This window comes from Sceloporus undulatus, chromosome 1, assembly GCF_019175285.1.
Source record: "Sceloporus undulatus isolate JIND9_A2432 ecotype Alabama chromosome 1, SceUnd_v1.1, whole genome shotgun sequence".
Taxonomy (NCBI): Eukaryota; Metazoa; Chordata; class Lepidosauria; order Squamata; family Phrynosomatidae; genus Sceloporus; species Sceloporus undulatus.
The window spans coordinates 308,806,551-308,824,949 of record NC_056522.1 but is presented as its reverse complement, the minus strand read 5'-3'; the positions used below and the strand labels follow the sequence as shown (position 1 = coordinate 308,824,949).

The window sequence follows — 18,399 nt, the reverse complement described above, 5'->3', positions numbered from 1 at the left end:
GGCGTGCCGGTGGGCGTGGCGTTTCCTGTTCATGAAACGCTCCACCAATCACGGAGCGTGCCTCCTCGCCCCTCCCCATTGGCTCTGAGGTAACTGCCCTCTCCTTCTCTCTCTCGGCGCTGTTCCGGGACCTGGGGGACAGCTATCACCGTCGGGGGACTTAAGGCCGAGAGCGCATGCGCATAGAAGGGGGCGGAGGAGAGCAGTTGCTGGCTGCGTAGGTTTCTCCCTGGTGCAGCTTCGCCGGAGGGTCTCCGTGCCGCCTGGGAGCCGGAGGCGTCGGGTGTGGTCTTGTCTGGCCTTTTCTCTTTATCCTTCCACTGGATCTGTGAGTGTCTCAGCCTTGTATTTGGCCATCCCCCCTTCCCTTGCAATAATGGTATCTTCCACATGTTGGGGAGCCCCTGCTGCACAGGATGAGGAGCTCTTTGCTCTTTAATTAAGTTATTCAGGGGCCCATGTCTCAGTCTCTGCCCCTTTAAGAGATTTTGGACTTCAGCTCCCAGAAGCCTCAGCCATGTTGGCCAATAGTGTGGGATTCTGGGAGCTGGAGTCCAAAACCCTTAAACAGCACAGTTTAGCGATCACTACTCTATATAAAGGTGCATGGGACTAATGCTTCCGGTGGTCCCCCAAACTGTGCTCTTTAAGGGATTTTGGACTTCAGCTCCCAGAATCCCAGGCTATTGGCCAACATGGCTGAGGCTTCTGGGAGCTGAAGTCCAGTCTCTTAAAGGGCACAGTTTGGGGAACCACTGATGTAGAGGCTGTGTGGGACAGTGGTTTGAGGGTGGGCTAGGACTCTGGGGGTGGGCAAGGGTTTGAGTGTTGGACTGTGACTCTGGAGGCTTGGATGCAATTCACAGCAAGGCCATGAAACCCTCTTGGGGGCACCTTGGGCAAGTCACACTCTCTCAGCCTCAGTGGAAGGCAGTGGCAGGCTCCTCCGGACAAATCTTGCCAGGAAAACCCCATGAATAGGTTTGTCTCAGGGATGCCATAAGTGCGACCTAAGGTTAGTGTCACCCAGAGGGGTAACTCTGGTGCCCCCCCCCCCACTGACCTCCTCCCTTATCACACCAGACGGAAGCCTTAGTAATGCTTTTTTGCATTAATGTTACCACTGACTGTAAGACTAATAGTTGTGTCTTAAAACAACTAGCAAATTTAAAATTATGCCTTGAAATCACAATATCATATGCACAACCTAAATACATTTACATAGATATATCTGCGGCTTTGATATTTGCAGATTTATTATTCACGGATTTGATTGATATGTTCTCTGTAGGAATATCTAGGTCCTTCAGTGGTCAGCTTTAACTAAAAGTTGCACTGAAAGACCTAGAGATTCCTAGAGAGAGTTTTCTACTGGGCCTTTGTAGCTCTTCCAGTGCAGTTCTGTGGTCAGTGTCTGTCGGACGTTGAACACAGAGTTGCCCTGGAGGACCTAGAGATTCCTAGAGAGGCGTCCTCTCAGGTAAAAACATAGTGCTTTTGTTATTTGCGGTCTTTCCTTATTCATGGGGGTCTTGTGCCCCTAACCCTAGTGAATATGGAAGGACAAGTGTATATAGTGAAGGTTTGATTAAAATGTGATGTTTTTAAAGAAATTTTAAGGAGATTTAAATTCTTTTAAAAATCAATTTTTTAAATTAAATTCAAATATTTTTGGAATTTTAATTCAAAAAACATTCTGGGGCTTCTCCTTTCTCCTCCCACTGAGCTTCACCCCACTCCCACCATCCCTTGAAGCATTTTAAAGGGAAGCAGATGAATGGCACAGCGCGTTTCTGCCAAAAAGCAGGTGTTGGGTGCGCAGTGGTGTCACACACTCCTTGGGGTGTCACCTGGTATGGCTGGCACCCCCCTTAGTGTCACCACTGAGTCAGAAATGACTTGCAAGCACACAACACCAACAAAAATACCTTCCTAGGATGAGATGCTGTTTGCCCATGAATTAAATTATTTGGAGGTCTGTGTCTCTAAAGCATCAATCCCATGCACCTTTCTGTAGACTTAGTTTGTGTGGGGCAGTAGTTTGAGTGTTGGACTATGACTCTGGAGACCAGGGTTCAAATCCCTGCTCAGCTATGGGACTCCGGTGGATGACCCTGGCCTGGGCAAATCACACAGCATCAGGGGAAGGCAATGGCACCCCCCCCCCCCCACCAAAAAAAACAACCCCATGATGGGGTTGCCAGAAGAAAAAAAAAAACTTGGAGGCACAGAACAACAACAACAACTTTATGTAGAAAAAAGCCCAGTCTCTGAACAATGTAGGTCTTATTTCTGAGTAAGCATGAAGAGAGCTGAATGGCCTGGGTTGCTTAGAAGGGAAATAAAATGCTTTTCTTATCAGGGAGAGAAGCATCAGCTTCTTCTCCCCTTTTACTCACTTTCTGAGGTGAAAGGAGTCTGAACCTGGTGATGTTGACACTATGCATCTTCTTAGTTCACATAAGTCAATTTGGCCATCTAAGAGAGAACAGTTGTTATTAATTGGATTAGGTCAGTTCTGCCATACTTGTATGGCAAATGTAACCCTGTAAATACTTTGCAGTACTGTATGCTGCGCTGTGATCCAGCACAGGAACGTCAGTAAGACTCTATGGTCTCCATATCTGGACATATAAAGCGGGAGTTGCAGAGTGGCCTGGTTGGTGTTGATATTGAATCCAGTGCTGTGACAAAAACATGGCCACAAATCCAGCTGTTAGTCATGACTAAAGTATGCCCATTGAATCAGTCAAATTTACTTGTGTGTTTACTTAGCATTCAAAAATAGATTGAATGGGTCTACTTTAGTTTGGACTCACCAGTAGGATGCCAGCCATGGCTTTTTATTAAAGCCAGTGAGGGTCTAATGGTTTTATGTATTTGGTACACACATGTGGTTTTAAACTATTTGAAGTTATATTAAATTGTCATGTTGATTAGTATAACACTGTTTAGATTATTTTTCATTGTTTTAAAATTTTAGTTGTTTTTATCTTGCATAAATATTACATTATTATTATTTTATTATAGATATAGGTCCCAAACACCTTGCAGAAATAATCCAGTTTGAGACCACTTTAACTGCCCTGGCTCAATGCTATAGTTTTGTGACACAGTTAGTCTTCTCTAGCAGAGAGCTCTGGTGCCCCAATAAACTGCGATTCCCAGGATTCCCTAGCACTGAGCCAGGGCAGTTAAAGCGGTCTCAAATTGGATTATTTCTGCAGTGTGTTTTGGACCATAGAGAGATAAAGCGTGGAAGGCTTTTGATATAGGGCAGAATATAAATATTTTAATAAAACAAATATTGTATAGCTCTCTGAAGGCAAAGGTTATGAAGGGTGATGATGGTTCCATTCAGAAAAAAACAACAACAACAGCAAATGCACTTTTAAAGTGTATATGGAGTACAGCAATATTTGTTCCAGGGAAACAAACCCTTTCCTCTCCTGTCCTTGGGACGGAGCATTTTAAGGGAGCATTACATCAGAATTATTTAGAAGATTTTGAAGCAAGAAATACTAAGCTGTTCATTTTTACGGCAGTGTCTGTTTTGAGATCGAGTGAGAAAAAAAATCAAAAGTATATGCATTCTTCTAGAATTCTGTCATTGCAGGAACATTAATCCAATCAAAGCAGAAGGCCTGATGCACCCTCAGTAGTGTTTGGCCTATGGCTTATAAATATGACAAGCTTCCCCGCAGCCCTATGCCCAGGCCAGGTTTGTTGCAACATTTTCAGACATAAGCGATCGCTGGAGGAGCTCGGCATGCTCAGAGAAGGCAGGTTATGTTGTGGCAGGGAAGGTGTGGTATATTTTTCAGGCCTGTCACCTGACATTTCTTGGCACTAAACAGAAGGCTTTGTTTGGGAGCGAATATTGTTTGACTTTGGTTGGCAGCTTGTGGGGAAGGGGGAGCTGTGGCAGGGACTGCTGGCTGTGGCTCTGGTTTTTGTCTGAGGTGGAGCACACTGCATTAATGGTTGTCTTTCTGTGCAACATCTAGCATAGATTTGGCAATAATTGCAACTCTGGAGGCCCAAAATAGCTGTGGCTGTCACTCGCGTTACTGGATCAACATGGTTGCTGCTAATATGAAAAAAAGTTAAGGGTGAGCTTTTCTCATGAACCAATGGTGTTAATCTCACAGCATCAGTGATTAACATGGCAGGTGTTTTATACACACACACACATACACAAACAGAGTGGGACCTTGTTATCCTCTGGGGTTTGTTTCAAGGATCCCCTGTGGATAACAAAACCTGTGGATGCTCAAATCCCATTAAATATAATGGCAAAGCAAAATGGTGTCGCTTATATAAAATGGAAAATAAAGCTTTGCTATTTGGAATTTATACTTTTTTGGAGTATTTTCAAGCTGTGGATGCTTGAATAAATGGATAAAAAAAGCCATGGATAAGGAGGGTCAACTGTATACAATTCTTGTCTCATCCTCTATCTAATGTTTTCTTAAGAAACCCTTTTGTGGCTATCATCCTGTGAAGAAGTTTGGGCTTTGGGATTCTGGAGCAAGACATTTTGGAGTACTGCATTTATGGAATAGTTTCCTGTAAAGAAATACTAGAATTCCTAAGACTAGAACATGAAGAAACTTGCAATTTTGTGTGTTCTAACAGATATAAACTGCTTCTTTTGAGACTTTATGGCTGGTTTTACTTCCAGCTATTCATGTTTTTTTTCTCTCTGTTAAAAGTATAGAGCAACATATACATACATTTCTCATTTCTTTATAAGGAGCTTCTAAGAATAACTTAAAAGGAATAAAACAATCAGAATATTTCACTTTAGAAATTCTAGCAGAAATATGAATCATAAACACTAGAAATACATGAAATCAGATTCCAGTAGTTAATAATTAATATTAGTCACCTTTTCCTTGAGCTCATTCTAACTTTGAGAATTTTAACAGGCCCAAATTCAAATGCAATAGTTTGAACTATGGTAGACTGCTGGATGATAACTCAGCACTTGGATAAATAAATACAACTGATTCAGGGGTTCCCCCCCAGCTGAGACTAATAATTACCAGTAGATATAGGCGAGCAAAGTGTTATTGAGTTTGGATTTATATACATTTTGGGTGCCAAGTGATCAAAAATCATGACCCCTGACTGACCCCATCGCAGCTGCCATTACCCTAAAGGCGAGCTGACCACGTAGCCAAGCAGCCTTGCAAGGCATGGCTATAGCAAAAAGTAGATTTAAACCTTAAAGAAACCAGTTCTGGGAGTTGCCCTACAAGTTTCACAGGCAACCTGAAAGAATGAGGACAAAGGAAGTTTGCCTCTCCTATTGATGGCATTAAGTACTCAGCAATCTAGATAGTGGTCCTCTCCCAAAGAAGTGGCAAACTCCTCTTTGTGTATCCATTGTTTAACTTTAGACTTAGTCAATAGATAGCCATCAAGACTTTTGTTCATCAGATAGCCATAGCCTGAGGATATGTTTCGCAGTATCAGTAGGACCTAGATTCCTGCCCTCATTGGGCTTGTTGAGCTGAAGTTCCAAACCTCAAAACCTTGCTTGTCAGAGCTGCTGCTCCAGGCTTGAGTTCTCTGAGCCTTGGGCTCCGCTGAAATCACTTGAGCTAAGCCAGTGCTCACTGTCTCTTTCGGGCCTCTAAGTTAGCTTTGCCCGCTGGAACTCAGCTCCTAGCCACCACAGTTGCCGCTTGCTTTCCCCATTCCCCCGCGGCTGTGTTCACCATCCACCATCCCTCACATCCGTCGCTTGGAGAAGACTCCTAAGGTAATTATTTCAACGGTGCCTCTATCCTTTCTCCTTTACTCTCAAACTCTTCCCCCTCTCTTGCTTTAGTATTGAATGTGTGTGTGCATGTGTGATCCCTTTTGTTGTGTGGCTTTAATAAATGTTTATATTTTAATTGCAACTCATTGGCATTGGAGTCTCTGTTTCTTGAGGTTGGACTAGATGACCTCTGGTATACACATAGGGACCCGACCCGTTGCGTACGTTGTTAGGACACGCCTCTCGTAAATTTGAGCTAATTAAATTCCCCTAATTCGATCCTTCCTAACAAAAGTATGTCCCTGCAGATGTTGCTGGACTATAGCTTCCAGAGCCCTAGCTAGTATAGTCCATGGTGAGGAATTAGTATTTATTTACTTATATCCTGCCTCTTCCCTAACACTGGGATTCAAGGTACTTTATAAAGATTAAAACAAATGCAGATTAAAAAGGGATAAGTAGAAATATACTAAACTATTTTAAAAATCCGTTAAACTGTCTATAAATGCTGGGAGGTATACTCCAACAACATTTGGAGAACTACCCACTCTTGAGACAGGCTGTAGACCTATTTTCACTCTCATCAAACAGATATAAAAACTTCTAAGTGCCTTAATCTGTGGTACTTTTTGATCAGAGTATAAGTACATGTATTGTGTGATGTGAAACGTACTATGTAGTATAAAAATGTCATGTGTCCACAGGACTGTCTATAAGTGTAGAAATGGTTGTACCCAAACCCCGAACCAATAAACACATTTCTGTTTGGTGGAACACTTTTTAAAGTTGTTGCTATCCCTCCTTGTTTACAAAAGACAAAAACCAAAACCAGTGCAAGTAGAATAGATCTGTAAAAACAATTTTTGTCCATATCTGTCTGTCTTGTCTGTCTGTGCTAGGAAGCTGAAGCTCTGAGACCTTGTTTACAGCTTTTCAAGTGCCAATACTGTGAGATGTCTAGCTCGCAGATCTATTTCTTTATGAATTCTATAATAAAACCTGACTCGTGTCTTGTTTGCCTATGTTGGGGTAAGCAAGAGGTATTTTTTTAAGAGCAGTGCTTCTTGGGCTAGTGTGGTGGACCATCAGTTATTTTTTCCATTGTACCAGGGACCAGCACTAAATTTGTGTTCATTGGATACAGTTGTTTCTTCTTGGAAAGTCTCTATGGTTCAGCAGCTAATGGCTGGAGGAGTGGCGGCATCAATCCAAAGGCTGTCACATTAAGCAGCACTGTCTTGGAGGATAAACATTAGTTTGTCTGTTTGGTTGAAATGCAGACTACATTGTTGAAAACCAGGATTGCCTGAGAAAACGTAGATGTGTGTTCAAGTGTTGTGACATTGGAACAACCCTTTGAAGTAGCAGAACACCCTGATTAGGTTTGCCATTTGGGCAGATTCTAAGCAGAATCCCTATACATGGGATTTAAAAGAAGCTTGAATTATGTTTGAATTTGAATGCTGAATATTGGGGGGAAGCCTGTGCCATTTATCGTTTTGGTACTGACCTGCCTGCCAAATGCTTAGATATGATTTGATTTTTCTGAAGGGTAATAAACAAAAGAGCTGTGCTGGATCAGACCAAGGGGCTATGTCCACACATTGGCCACACATCATTCTGTTCATGCAGTGGCCAATCACTTGTCTCTTAGAAGCCTATTAATGATATGACTGCAATGGTACCTTTTTCTCATTCTCTGGCAACTGATATACAGAAGCATATCTCCAATATCAGAAAAAAAAATAAACCGTCTGGTCTTCATATTCATGGGAGATCTGTTCCAGATTCCCTTGTGGGTTAAAAAAAATTCGGGACCTCAGATCCCATTGTGCTTCATGGCGGGCACGACACCATGCCCATTGAATTCATTGGGGTTTGCCATCCACAGATGTTCAAATCCGTGGATGGCAAGCTTGCAGATATCAAGTGCCCACTGTATAGCCATGCTGAGTAGTAGTTACTGATGAGCATAATCTCCATGCATTTATTGAGGCCCTTTCTAAAGTTGGCAGACATAACTCTCTCATGGCAGTGAGCACATCTTATAGCACTTTAACTATTCGCTGACTGAATAAGTATAATCTGTCTTCAATCTCACACCATTTAGCTTCATTGGATGGCCCCAAGTTCTATTATTATGAAAGAAGGAGAAAAGCTGTTCACTATATCCTTTCTCCACACCATTGTAATTATATGCTTCTACCATTTTTTCCTTTACTTGTCTTTTTCCAAACTAAACATGTCTAAACAGTGTATCTTTTCTTCATACAGCAGCTGCTCCCATCCCTTCATATTTTGATTGCTCTTACCCTTCTTTGATGCAGTGACCAGAACACAAGTGTTCCGGATCTGGTCACACCATAGATCTTGTACAAGGGTAGAATGATATTGGCATTTTTATTTTCAATTCCCTTTCTAATTATGTCCAACATGGATTTCACATTTATTACAGCAGCCACACATTGGATTGGTATATTCTTTCAGCTATCTACTTGAGCCTCAAGAGATTTTCTTGGCCAGTTGCTGCCAGTGCTGATTCCATTAATCTATATGGAAACTTGGGATTTTTTGCACCGATATTCCTCACTTTACATTTGTTTACTTTGAGTCTCATTTGGCCTTTTACAGCCCATTTTTTGGAGTTCTTCGCTGCCTGCTTTTATTCTCACCAGCCAATTTAGGGTCATCAGCAAGCATGACCAAGTCATTACTCACTCCAAACTCTGGATAGATTATGTACAAGGTGAAAAAAGGATCCCAATATAAATCTTTGAAATACCCCACCAATTGGTTACCTCCATTGCAAATTTAAGTTTAGGGGTTTGGTATGACTAAGAAACAGGAAGACTTAAAATGAATTTTTACTATGCCTGTCTTCAAATCAACAAGAGGTGTAAATGGTTCACATATGTATTGAACTGACTGGACTCTGCTGAAAATATGTGTTGTTTCCATTCAAAACTAGTACTGTATTTTCTGGCATATAAGACTACTTTTTAACCCAGGAAAATCTTCTCAAAAGTCAGGGGTCGTCTTATACGCCGGCTGTTGTCTTATAGGGCAGGTGCTGAAAATTCCGAACTGGACTCAAGAATCTGCAGTCATTGCATATGGTGGTGGGAGCTCAAAAACGGCCACGGCCGCATCCCCACCATATGCGGCGACCGTATGAAAGCAGCAAGGGTGGCACTATACAAGTATGGTAGAAGAAAATCCATTCACCAGGATTCGTGGAAAGAAGTGACTTAACGCGGTCCCGATGATGAGCTGAGGGGGTGCCTCACCGGAAAGGTGTAAGTGAAGGGCAGAACAAGCTGCAGGCATCCGAGACACCTGGGGTATGGAAAAAAGATACGTGTTTGTGCTACCGCTCTGATAGTTTTGGAGACAGGGAGGGCTGGGCAGGCAGGGAGAACTGAACAATCCAAGCAGGCTTTGTATACAACAAGTTTTCCTGCTAAGTACCTGCATGTCATAAGCATTTGAATTACAATTACTATATTGAAATCAAATCTGATGTTTTTTACATTTTTATTTGGTGTGCGCTGGAGGAGGGATAGTCTTATATGGCGAGTATATCCCAAACTATATTTTAACTGGAAAAGTTGGGGGTCATCTTATACGCCCAGTCATCTTATACGCCGGAAAATACGGTATTTTTGAAATAGTATGCATCTTTGCTTGTAGTGTTTGAGCTTAACAATATTCTAAGTCATTAAGTGATGGACATGCATGTGCTAATACACCCATGATGGTGTACAACCAAATGCCATTTGGGTTGGCCACATATGTCTACTATTTCCCATTTTCTCCCATCTCCTAGTTTGATAAGTCTGTGTTCAGTGAGAGGTTTTACAAAATCCTTCTTTCTTGGCAAGGATGCAGAAGGGATTTATCCCCTTAATAGAATGTTTTGTAGAAGACATATCTCAAGTGCTTTGGCTGTGTAAATCTATGGAAATGAGGGTCTTCAAGAACTACAATGAGCCAGTTGCATTTAGTGTATTGAAAATATTTTGAATCATTATATATGTATACACACACAAGCAAGTTTGGAACTATCTTCATTCTGATGCCAGCAATATTGTGTGCGCATTTTAAATTGTATAGCCTGATCATTGTGAGAGTATGTTGCTAGTGTTGTTTCAAAGCGGGTGAGTCATTGCAACTGCTGGTTAAGGTTTCCATAGAAACTGAAGTACTGTATATTGCTAAGAGCAGATGGCTAGCTGCAATTTAAGCATCGTTACAACATTAGCTAATAACTCAGAAGAGGAAAGTGTACTGATCTTTGCCCTCACTGAGGTCAGGCATCTCTTCCAGTCTTTGAGAGAGAAGCAAAGACCAGTGAAAATTGACTTTGCAAATTTGCCAGGCCCTGAATACTTTTTGATCAGCCCTGAAGATTGTGTGACCATATATGTCTTGTTTTGTCCGGTTACAGGAATGCAATTTGACTTGCTGTGCAAAAGCTTAGAGCCATCTGGAGAGTAAGGACAATGAATGACTGTGTTTAAGTGTTGAGAGCGATATGTGAAGAGGCCTTGTATAGTTCACAGCTCCCTTTGACACTCAGTTTGGCCCAGTACCCAAAATTCAATAACATTTTGGACAAAGGCCAGGATACCCTCTTAATGAAATGTAAATGAGATCCAGTGGCGCTTTCTCTGCCCAGGTGTTTGTGGAACATCTTATTTCAATTTTTGATATTAATTAATTAATTAATTTAAAGCACAACCTGCCCTGTATCGAGGAGACATAAGGGAAAACTAATACTAAAAATAATTTAAAAAAATTAAAATATTTTAAATAGAATAAAAATATATTAGACACCCCAACAAGTTAAAGCAGTTTAAAATCCCTTTGCATAGCGTTAGAAGTAAGTCATTGATGGCCAAGGGCTTTATTCAGCAGCGCTGTGTTTGTGTGCCTTCAAGTCATTTCCAGCTTACAGAGAACCTAAAGTAAACCTATCACAAGGTTTTCTTGGCAAGATTTGTTCAGAGGCCTTTGCCTTCCTATGTAGCTTAGAAAGTGTGACTTGCTTGAGGTCACCTAATGGGGTATTATTTGAATTAGGCCAGCATTGGTACTGTTTTGGCCTCCAAAGGGAGGACAGTCCACAATTCGGGTGTTGTGACAGTGAAAGCCCTCTCCCATGTCCTTACATAATGTATGATCTCACTGGTTGTGACACAGATGCGCCCCTTTCCCAGGCTGATCCCAATCCTTCGGCAGGCACATATGGAGATATGAGATGTAGCCTTGGTTCTGTTCACAGCCATAATGTCTTTCTTCCATGTGTTACTTGGGAGATGAAGTTTTGCATTGGCTACATTCTGGAAGATCTTTGTTTCTTCTAGTGTTGTGATTAAAATTGCTTTCATGTCTTGAAAAAAATAATTAACTTCTAGTTGCTTTATGTGTATGGTCATTTGTGGACATTGGTGGCGTTACGTCCTGTGGTGCTTTCTAATCATATTGATGAGTGTATTAAATGACTACCTGAAATACAGTCTTATGGAAAAGTCAATGGTTTAAAAATGTAGGACGTTGCTCTAGTATGCTGTCTATTTGATACAGCAGAGAGCTGTTTGTAGGGTTCTATTTTGCATGTTGCAAAGGATATATATGGGTGTACTGTTGGTGTTTGACTGAGCAATCAGTGAGGATAGTGATATCTGAGAACACTTCTAGAAGTATAGCTTTACTGGGCAGGCTGTTGCAAGGAAGAGCAACAAATGGGAACTTGTATTATCTGTTTACTTTCCCTGCCATTTTGGTGTAAATTCTACAGATAGAATATAACCAGACCTGCACCAACGAAGGATGGATAGGATCCTTCTCAGTGAAAACATTTTTGTCTCCACCCCTTTCTCAACTGTAATGAGGGAAGGGAGTGATGGGCATGACATATGTAACAGTATACAAAATAAGGGCTTTTGGGGGGATACCATTTACATTGCTTGGTGTTTGCCTGCTTATTTGTGAATTTTTGCAGTCTTCTTTTTAGACTTTATAGCTGCACAGTCAAAGCTTGACAACCATGGAGCAGTATCCTGATCTGCAGGAAGACTTGAGTTTGGAAGATACCAATGAATCTCTTAATCAGCTCAAGCTGGCTTCTCTAGATGATAAGAACTGGCCACCAGATGAAGTTCCTGTTTTTCCGAAATCAGGTGAGTATGTTCGCCACTGACTAAGCAAGGTGGGGAAGAGGGGGTTGTGTTTTCTTTCAAAGAGATCCATGTTTTGAAGACCTGTTGTAGGGAGTCTTGCTTGCTCTTCTGAATCTAAATTGGAATATTAAGATATGTGTTTAATCATGTAATATAGTTGCACCTTAGGGTCACCATAAGTCGGAAATGACTTGAAGGTGCACAGCAACAAATAGGTATCTGGGTATATTTTATTCTACTTATTTCTAGTTGATAATTTAAGAATTATGTGGTGGGGGATTTTAGATCCTTGATTTCTTTCCACTGATAATTTAGACTTGCACAGTTACATTCATGCTTGCACTTGTTTATTCTGAAATCTCAGGCTCTTAACAAAAATAATAATATTATGTTTCAATTTTCCTTCTGCAGTCATGACCCATCTGCTCTTTTGTGTGTGTTTGCAAGTTCTTTCACTTGTTTTGAGATTTTTCTGTTAACAACACTTTTTGTCTTTCTTTATGTAGATGACATGAAGGGTTCTCCTGACTCTGTAACTCACTTACGGTGGGATGACCCATACTATGACATCGCTAGGCACCAGATTGTGGAAGTAGCCGGTAATGATTTCTTTTTGGTTCTCATTGCAGAAATAACAGTATTTTTGTCTAGATAATAATTAGACTCTTGCAGAAAAATTGAATTCATGATAAGGCAGTAGGGATAAGAGCTGTGATTCAGGGGTACACACTTGTAATATACCTGTATCTGTTATAGTTGTTTGGTGATCCCTTGAAACAGCTGGCTTGAATTTCCAAATTGCTTTTTAAAAGTATATAGTTATGAGAATGAAATATAGGAAAATGTAGGCTCGAAACAGATGGGCCAAATACTCCTCTGGACACTTTGGGTGTGTAGCATTCCAATGATGCACACCCCCAAACTGCCCAGAAGTTGCTCTGAAGCTGCCTAAGGCAGCCCAAAACCAATCCCAAAAGAAGTGGCAAAAAGCCACTCCTGCCGGTGGCTCATTTGGGACCGAAGCATCCTGTTGCTGCTGTCCTGGAGCAAACAGCCACAGAGTGGCTTCTGGCCATTCCTTTTGCATCATCTGCTTCACCCCATAGTGAAGAGATACATTTATCCTGCCTTCTTTGTAGGAATGGTGGAATAAAAATGTAATAAAAAAGGTCATGCACATTTGGAAGCTGGTTGTTATTCAGAAAGAACCATGTCAAGTTCCATTTAATTAATATATATATATATACACACACACACACACACACACACACACACACACACACACACCGTACTTGACCGAAGTAAAACCTTTTCCAAGTAATTCTGTTGTGCTTGCAAGGTGTACAGACTCTACGATTACATCAGTGTTCTATTTATTACTCTGTTTGTGGTGTATCATTCTCTGAGCCTGGATCACAAAGATGATAAAACATAAATAATTAAGCAGGATGCTTTTGTGCTATTGCATTGTCAACAAATCATACAGTTCAGACACCACGGATATAAGTGGTGCACTCTGCAGTGAGTGTGGACCACTTTTAATGTTACATACAAAAACATTCATGTAAATCTGTATGTAAATAGTTGTGTTGTTCAAGGTTTAATTCTTAGTAGTTACTGATTTTGTGGCTCAGATAACATGTAATCAATTGGATTTCATTTTATTGGAATGCCTACAGTAGTACTGGATGTTTTCCCTCTCAAATGAGTTTACAGTCACAGAAATCTTAATATCTGCTTCTGTCTGTCAGAAAAACAATATGCAGAAATTCTAATTAGAAATCCTGGCTAGTGTAAAGTCAGCTAGACTAAACTAGATAATAAAGGTTAAAGCTGCAATCCTTACGCATTTCTTTGGGAATAAATTGATGCTATAGCTCCATTTATAGCAGGGGTAGGCACCCTGTGTTGCCAATTGCCGCTGGGGCCTTTGGCCTCTCACGCGAGGGGCATGGTGGGGCAATTGACTATAGAAGCCTCAGAAATATGCATTTATCGTAAAAAAAAATTTAAAAATCAGCATTTTTTTCGCGTGTCCTCCATTTTTATAAAAGTGTCCTCCATTTGAAATTTTTGTCCTACATTTGTCCCGGTTTATTTGTTTATTTAATTTAAAAAAAAAATTTAATTATTTATTTTTTCGCTTCTGAGGGACAGCAACCCGGCCCCCGGCTCAAAAAGGTTGCCTACCCCTGATTTATAGAGTGTAGTTTTCTGGAAAATGGTGTTATTTTTGATGTATTAAAAAACTCAGAAACAAAATTTGGATCAATACATACAAAAACCAAGAAAGAAACAAAGATATTGTAAAATATGATATTATTCTGAAAAATTGCTTGATGCATTTCACACTTAAATTTCTTTCTGAGAGTTATCTTTTCCAGTTTCTTGCAGAAGAATAAGTTATATTCCTTTCAGTTTGAAACAGGAGCAGAAAACTATTCCTCAAGAAAAAGTCTCATGGGAAAGAACAATATGAATGTTCTAAGTACCATATTGTAGTAAAAAAATCAAGCCATAGGTAGAGAAATCAGATAAATAGATTGTCAAGGAAAGAGTGAAGTCACTTGGTCTTTCACCAGTAACTAAACTGATGAGCTGGCATTCTTGGTTTGCTCCATGTGGTTGCTTGAAGTAGTAAATTAAGTAGTAAATTAAGAGTGAAAAGACAGAAGGCAGGCCCAACTCCATCAGGGCTAGCCTCAAGAAGAACCCTCCCTCCATGCCAATTGTCAGCATCAGGCCTGGGAAGGAGTGAAAAGGCAGGCCCAACTCATCAGGCCTATCTGTGACTTACTGTGACTTATGTCGCTCTGTTTTATCTTATTTTATTTTATTGTATTCTCTATGTATTTTTATTGCTGTAACCCACCCGGATTCCTTGTGATTGGGCAGGCTATAAATTATTATCATCATCATCATCATCATCATCATCATCATCATCATCATGTATCCCAGTTCCAGGCAGGACATTCACGGCTTTTCAACCATTTGGAACGTCCCATCCTGGGTATGGCAGCCTTCTCGGAACTCCTGGCCACCACCTCCTTCCTCTTAGTTGCCGCGCTTTTAGCATGGCAGTGGCAGTAATGCAAGGCCTAGCTGCCATGCTGGGAAGGAGGGCTCGGGGCGGAGCCACACAGGATCTAGCCAGTGGGCTGGGCGCCAGAGGAAGAGGCCATGGCCATGCGGCTTCCTCCTCTGGAGCCGAGCCCACTGGCTAGGCCCTGTGTGTCTCTGCCTCCGAGAAGGCTTGCCGCCCAGCTGGGCTCCAAAGAGAGAGGCCACTGCCGCGGCCCCTCTCTTCAGAGTCTAGCCGGGATGGGTGAAGCCTTCTCCGGCGGCGGAGGACTGTCCTCCGCCTCCAAGAAGGCTTGCCACTGTTTGTATTGATGCTTTGTTAATTTATTAATTTTTTGTTTTTTAGTTGTTTGTATCCTCCATTTACAAAATATGTCCTACATTGGGGGGGGGGATTTTGTCCTACATTTTTTAACATTTGTCCCGGTTTGCAGGTAGACAGTTATGGCAACCCTAAACTATAGGCAAACTTGGTTAAGCAGATAAAGGAATGTGATGTGTGGATGACTGATGGAAATGTGATGCTAAAACTTAGAGACTGTGTTTTAACACCTAGGTCCAGCTCTACCACTGAACATTGTGCCTGGTACTGCAGAAATACTACTTCTTGGCTGTATGAATCCTTGTTTCATACCAGACATGAATAGAAATGAAGTCTGTTATTTCTAGATATGAGTGATAGACAAAGGAGGGAGAACATTGAAAGGATGAAAATTGATGTCTGAATCTGTAGTAGGCCCTAGCTTACATGACCCATGAACAGGGTTCACCTTCTAGGTTTGCTATGTCTGGTATAAATGCATTCTAAATGCATGCTCAATATTTCGTGTATCAGTTCAGTAGTCGCATCAGAAAAGAATGGGTTGTATCCAGTGTTGATGGCCAGTCTTCTTCTTCTCCTTCCTCGCCATCCCTGTAAACTGTTGTATGTCCTGAAAACTCTCCATTGGATCAGTATGAGGGATGGCACAGGGGTAGGGTTGCCATAATTCTCTACCACAAACCAGGACAAAATTTAGACCAAAATGCAGGACAATTGTAGGATAAAATTTAGCCCAAAATGTAGGACATTTAAGATTGAACAAGGATTACCATCTGCTATAGGGTTCCTTGGACAATTTGTTCCCTCTGTAATTCTTCCTGCTGTGGTCTTATCACCTTGCAGGTGCTATACATAGATGACAGTAATTGGACAAATGGTGTTTTAAAATGTACTTTACTTACACCAAGGTATTTTAAAGTTTAAATAACTTTAAATTCTTTATGTAGTTGTGTGTGTGTGTGTGTGTGTTTCGGGCTATGTGACCATGTTATAGAAGAGTTTATTCCTGACATTTTGCCAGCATCTGTGGCCGGCATCTTCACATAATCTTTTGTGAAGGATTAAGTTTACCCTTCAGCAATTCGTACTCCTTACCTGCTTTATGGAGCTCAGGATTTAAGTGCCAAAACTTGCTTGAATGCTTGGGAATATTAGTTATATGCTGTATTTGTTGCTTTTATCTTTGTTGGATTCCTGATTTATTAAAATTGAATGTAGTAAGTATTATCACCTCTTTTACACTTATATTGCTTCATTTGTATAAAGCCACTGTCTTAGTTCAAGTAGAAAAGATTCTACTCACCCATATTTTAAATGCTTGTTAGAAATAATCCCTATTCTGGGTTCATATTTGTGCCTTCCAAACTCTGTTCAGATTTGTGATTAATTGACAGCAGTCTCTTTTATGAGAAGTAAATTGTAGCAGACATACTTTCAAATGTTAGGCAAAAGAGCTAACAAATAATTGTAAATGATCAACAGCCATGAACCATTTGTGTGATGGGAGTACTATCAGCACAATAAAAATAGCTGATTTACAACTTGTGGAAAAGGCTTTGAGTGACTTCCTATGAAATGGTGAATTTCCTGCTTGTGACTTTGCCAGGTGCATTTCTTCCTTCTCATAATAGCTAAAAGGACAGAGGACCTGAACTTGTGCTTTCTTGTGATCTCTTGGCACAGAATGGGCTTCAGCTGCATGTCCTCTCTGTAGTTTCTGTCTCTGGTCTTCTTCTGAGACGTGTGAAATACATACCTGGAGCCTGTGGTACATTTATAGCCTTTCATATTTTGGTGACAGGATTTTCTTCCCCAGTAGATCTTATTTTATTTGTTTAACCCAGATGCAGACATACCTCAGTCAACAAGGCCTCTGACAAAATCTCCTTTTTACAAAATCTATTTTTGCTTGCCCAGTCCCCCCTTTTCTCTTTTTCTTCTGTCTAACTGGGCATTTTTTTAGCTGCTTAATGATTGGGAGGATGATTGAAAAGGGCTGGGAAACAAGTATCAGGTTATAGCAGCAAGTCTACAGTAAACAATGTAATACAGCTTGAGTTGGGAAGGTATAAGGATCCACTCCAGCTGATCTTACTGTAGCTGTGTGCATGTGTGCCTGCACATAATAGGCATGATTAACAGCAGCTGCCTCCTTAATCCCTTACTGAGCATTTCTGAAGAGCAAAGCAAGGGAAAGGGGGGAAAGCAGATAAGGCTGCCTCACTTTCTGCCCACAGCAGCCTACTGTATATACTGAACTGTAAGTTGAAAAATTTATGCCTAAAAATTGAATGAGGTGTTTGATGGGGAGAGAAGGTTTTAACATCAGACTGGGAAGGGAAGGAAGTGGAGTTAAATGGGATTTTTGTTTGGTGGGGAGAGAAGGATTTTAAACATCGGATTCTGAAGTGAAGGAAGTGGAGTTAAATGGGGTGTTTGGTGGGTAGAAAAGGATTTAACATTGGATTGGGAAGTGGAGGAAAATGATTTATTTGGTGAGGAGAGAGATCCAGAAAGGAGAAAGAGGAGGATGGGAAGAGAAAAGAAGGTTTTAACATTGGATTGTGAAGAGAATCGCCTCTTTCTCAAATACACACACACACTCTCCTGCTTGGGCAGCTCTTTCAGAAATCAATGCCGAGGCACATGGTGTGGTTCTTCTTTCAGGACCTTTCTAAGCAGTGCTATTGTATTGACCCATATATAGGGTCGATTTTGGAGCATAAAGTTTTTTTACTTATAGTCAACTATACACAGCGATTGATTGATTGATTGATTGTATTTGTATCCTCCTTTTCTCCCAAAATGGGATTCAAAGTGACAGTGCTGTTTTGCGGGTCCCTTATCCCACATTAACAACACATCCCCCCACCCAGGATCCCAAAAGGCAGCTGGGAATGACGTGGTGCCACTTCAGATTGCCCAAATGGCTGCTGTGACAACACTGTTTGAGTCGTTTGTGGAGCAAAACACTCACTGGTGTGGCCTTCCGGGCATAGCTTTCCTTATGCTCAGGTGTATCACCTTTGGTCATCACCAAGTGT

The 18,399-nt window shown here is 41.1% G+C and overlaps 2 protein-coding genes across 9 annotated transcripts in view; both read left to right on the top strand.

Annotated features, from left to right (window-relative positions):
- Positions 1 to 18,399, top strand: part of CKAP5 (cytoskeleton associated protein 5) — a 537,335-nt gene that overhangs the window by 165,889 nt on the left and 353,047 nt on the right. The window lies entirely within an intron of this gene.
- Positions 71 to 18,399, top strand: part of ARHGAP1 (Rho GTPase activating protein 1) — a 41,313-nt gene continuing 22,984 nt past the window's right edge. The window contains exons 1-3 of one of the 4 annotated variants that reach the window (XM_042446966.1): positions 71 to 89; positions 11,775 to 11,952; positions 12,459 to 12,551. In XM_042446966.1, coding sequence (XP_042302900.1) covers positions 11,820 to 11,952; positions 12,459 to 12,551 — 226 coding nt within the window. In that variant the 5' untranslated portion in view covers positions 71 to 89; positions 11,775 to 11,819. Of the gene's footprint in view, positions 90 to 112; positions 329 to 11,774; positions 11,953 to 12,458; positions 12,552 to 18,399 lie in introns of those variants that run through there. The other 3 variants (XM_042446964.1, XM_042446963.1, XM_042446967.1) reach the window with 3 other exon arrangements.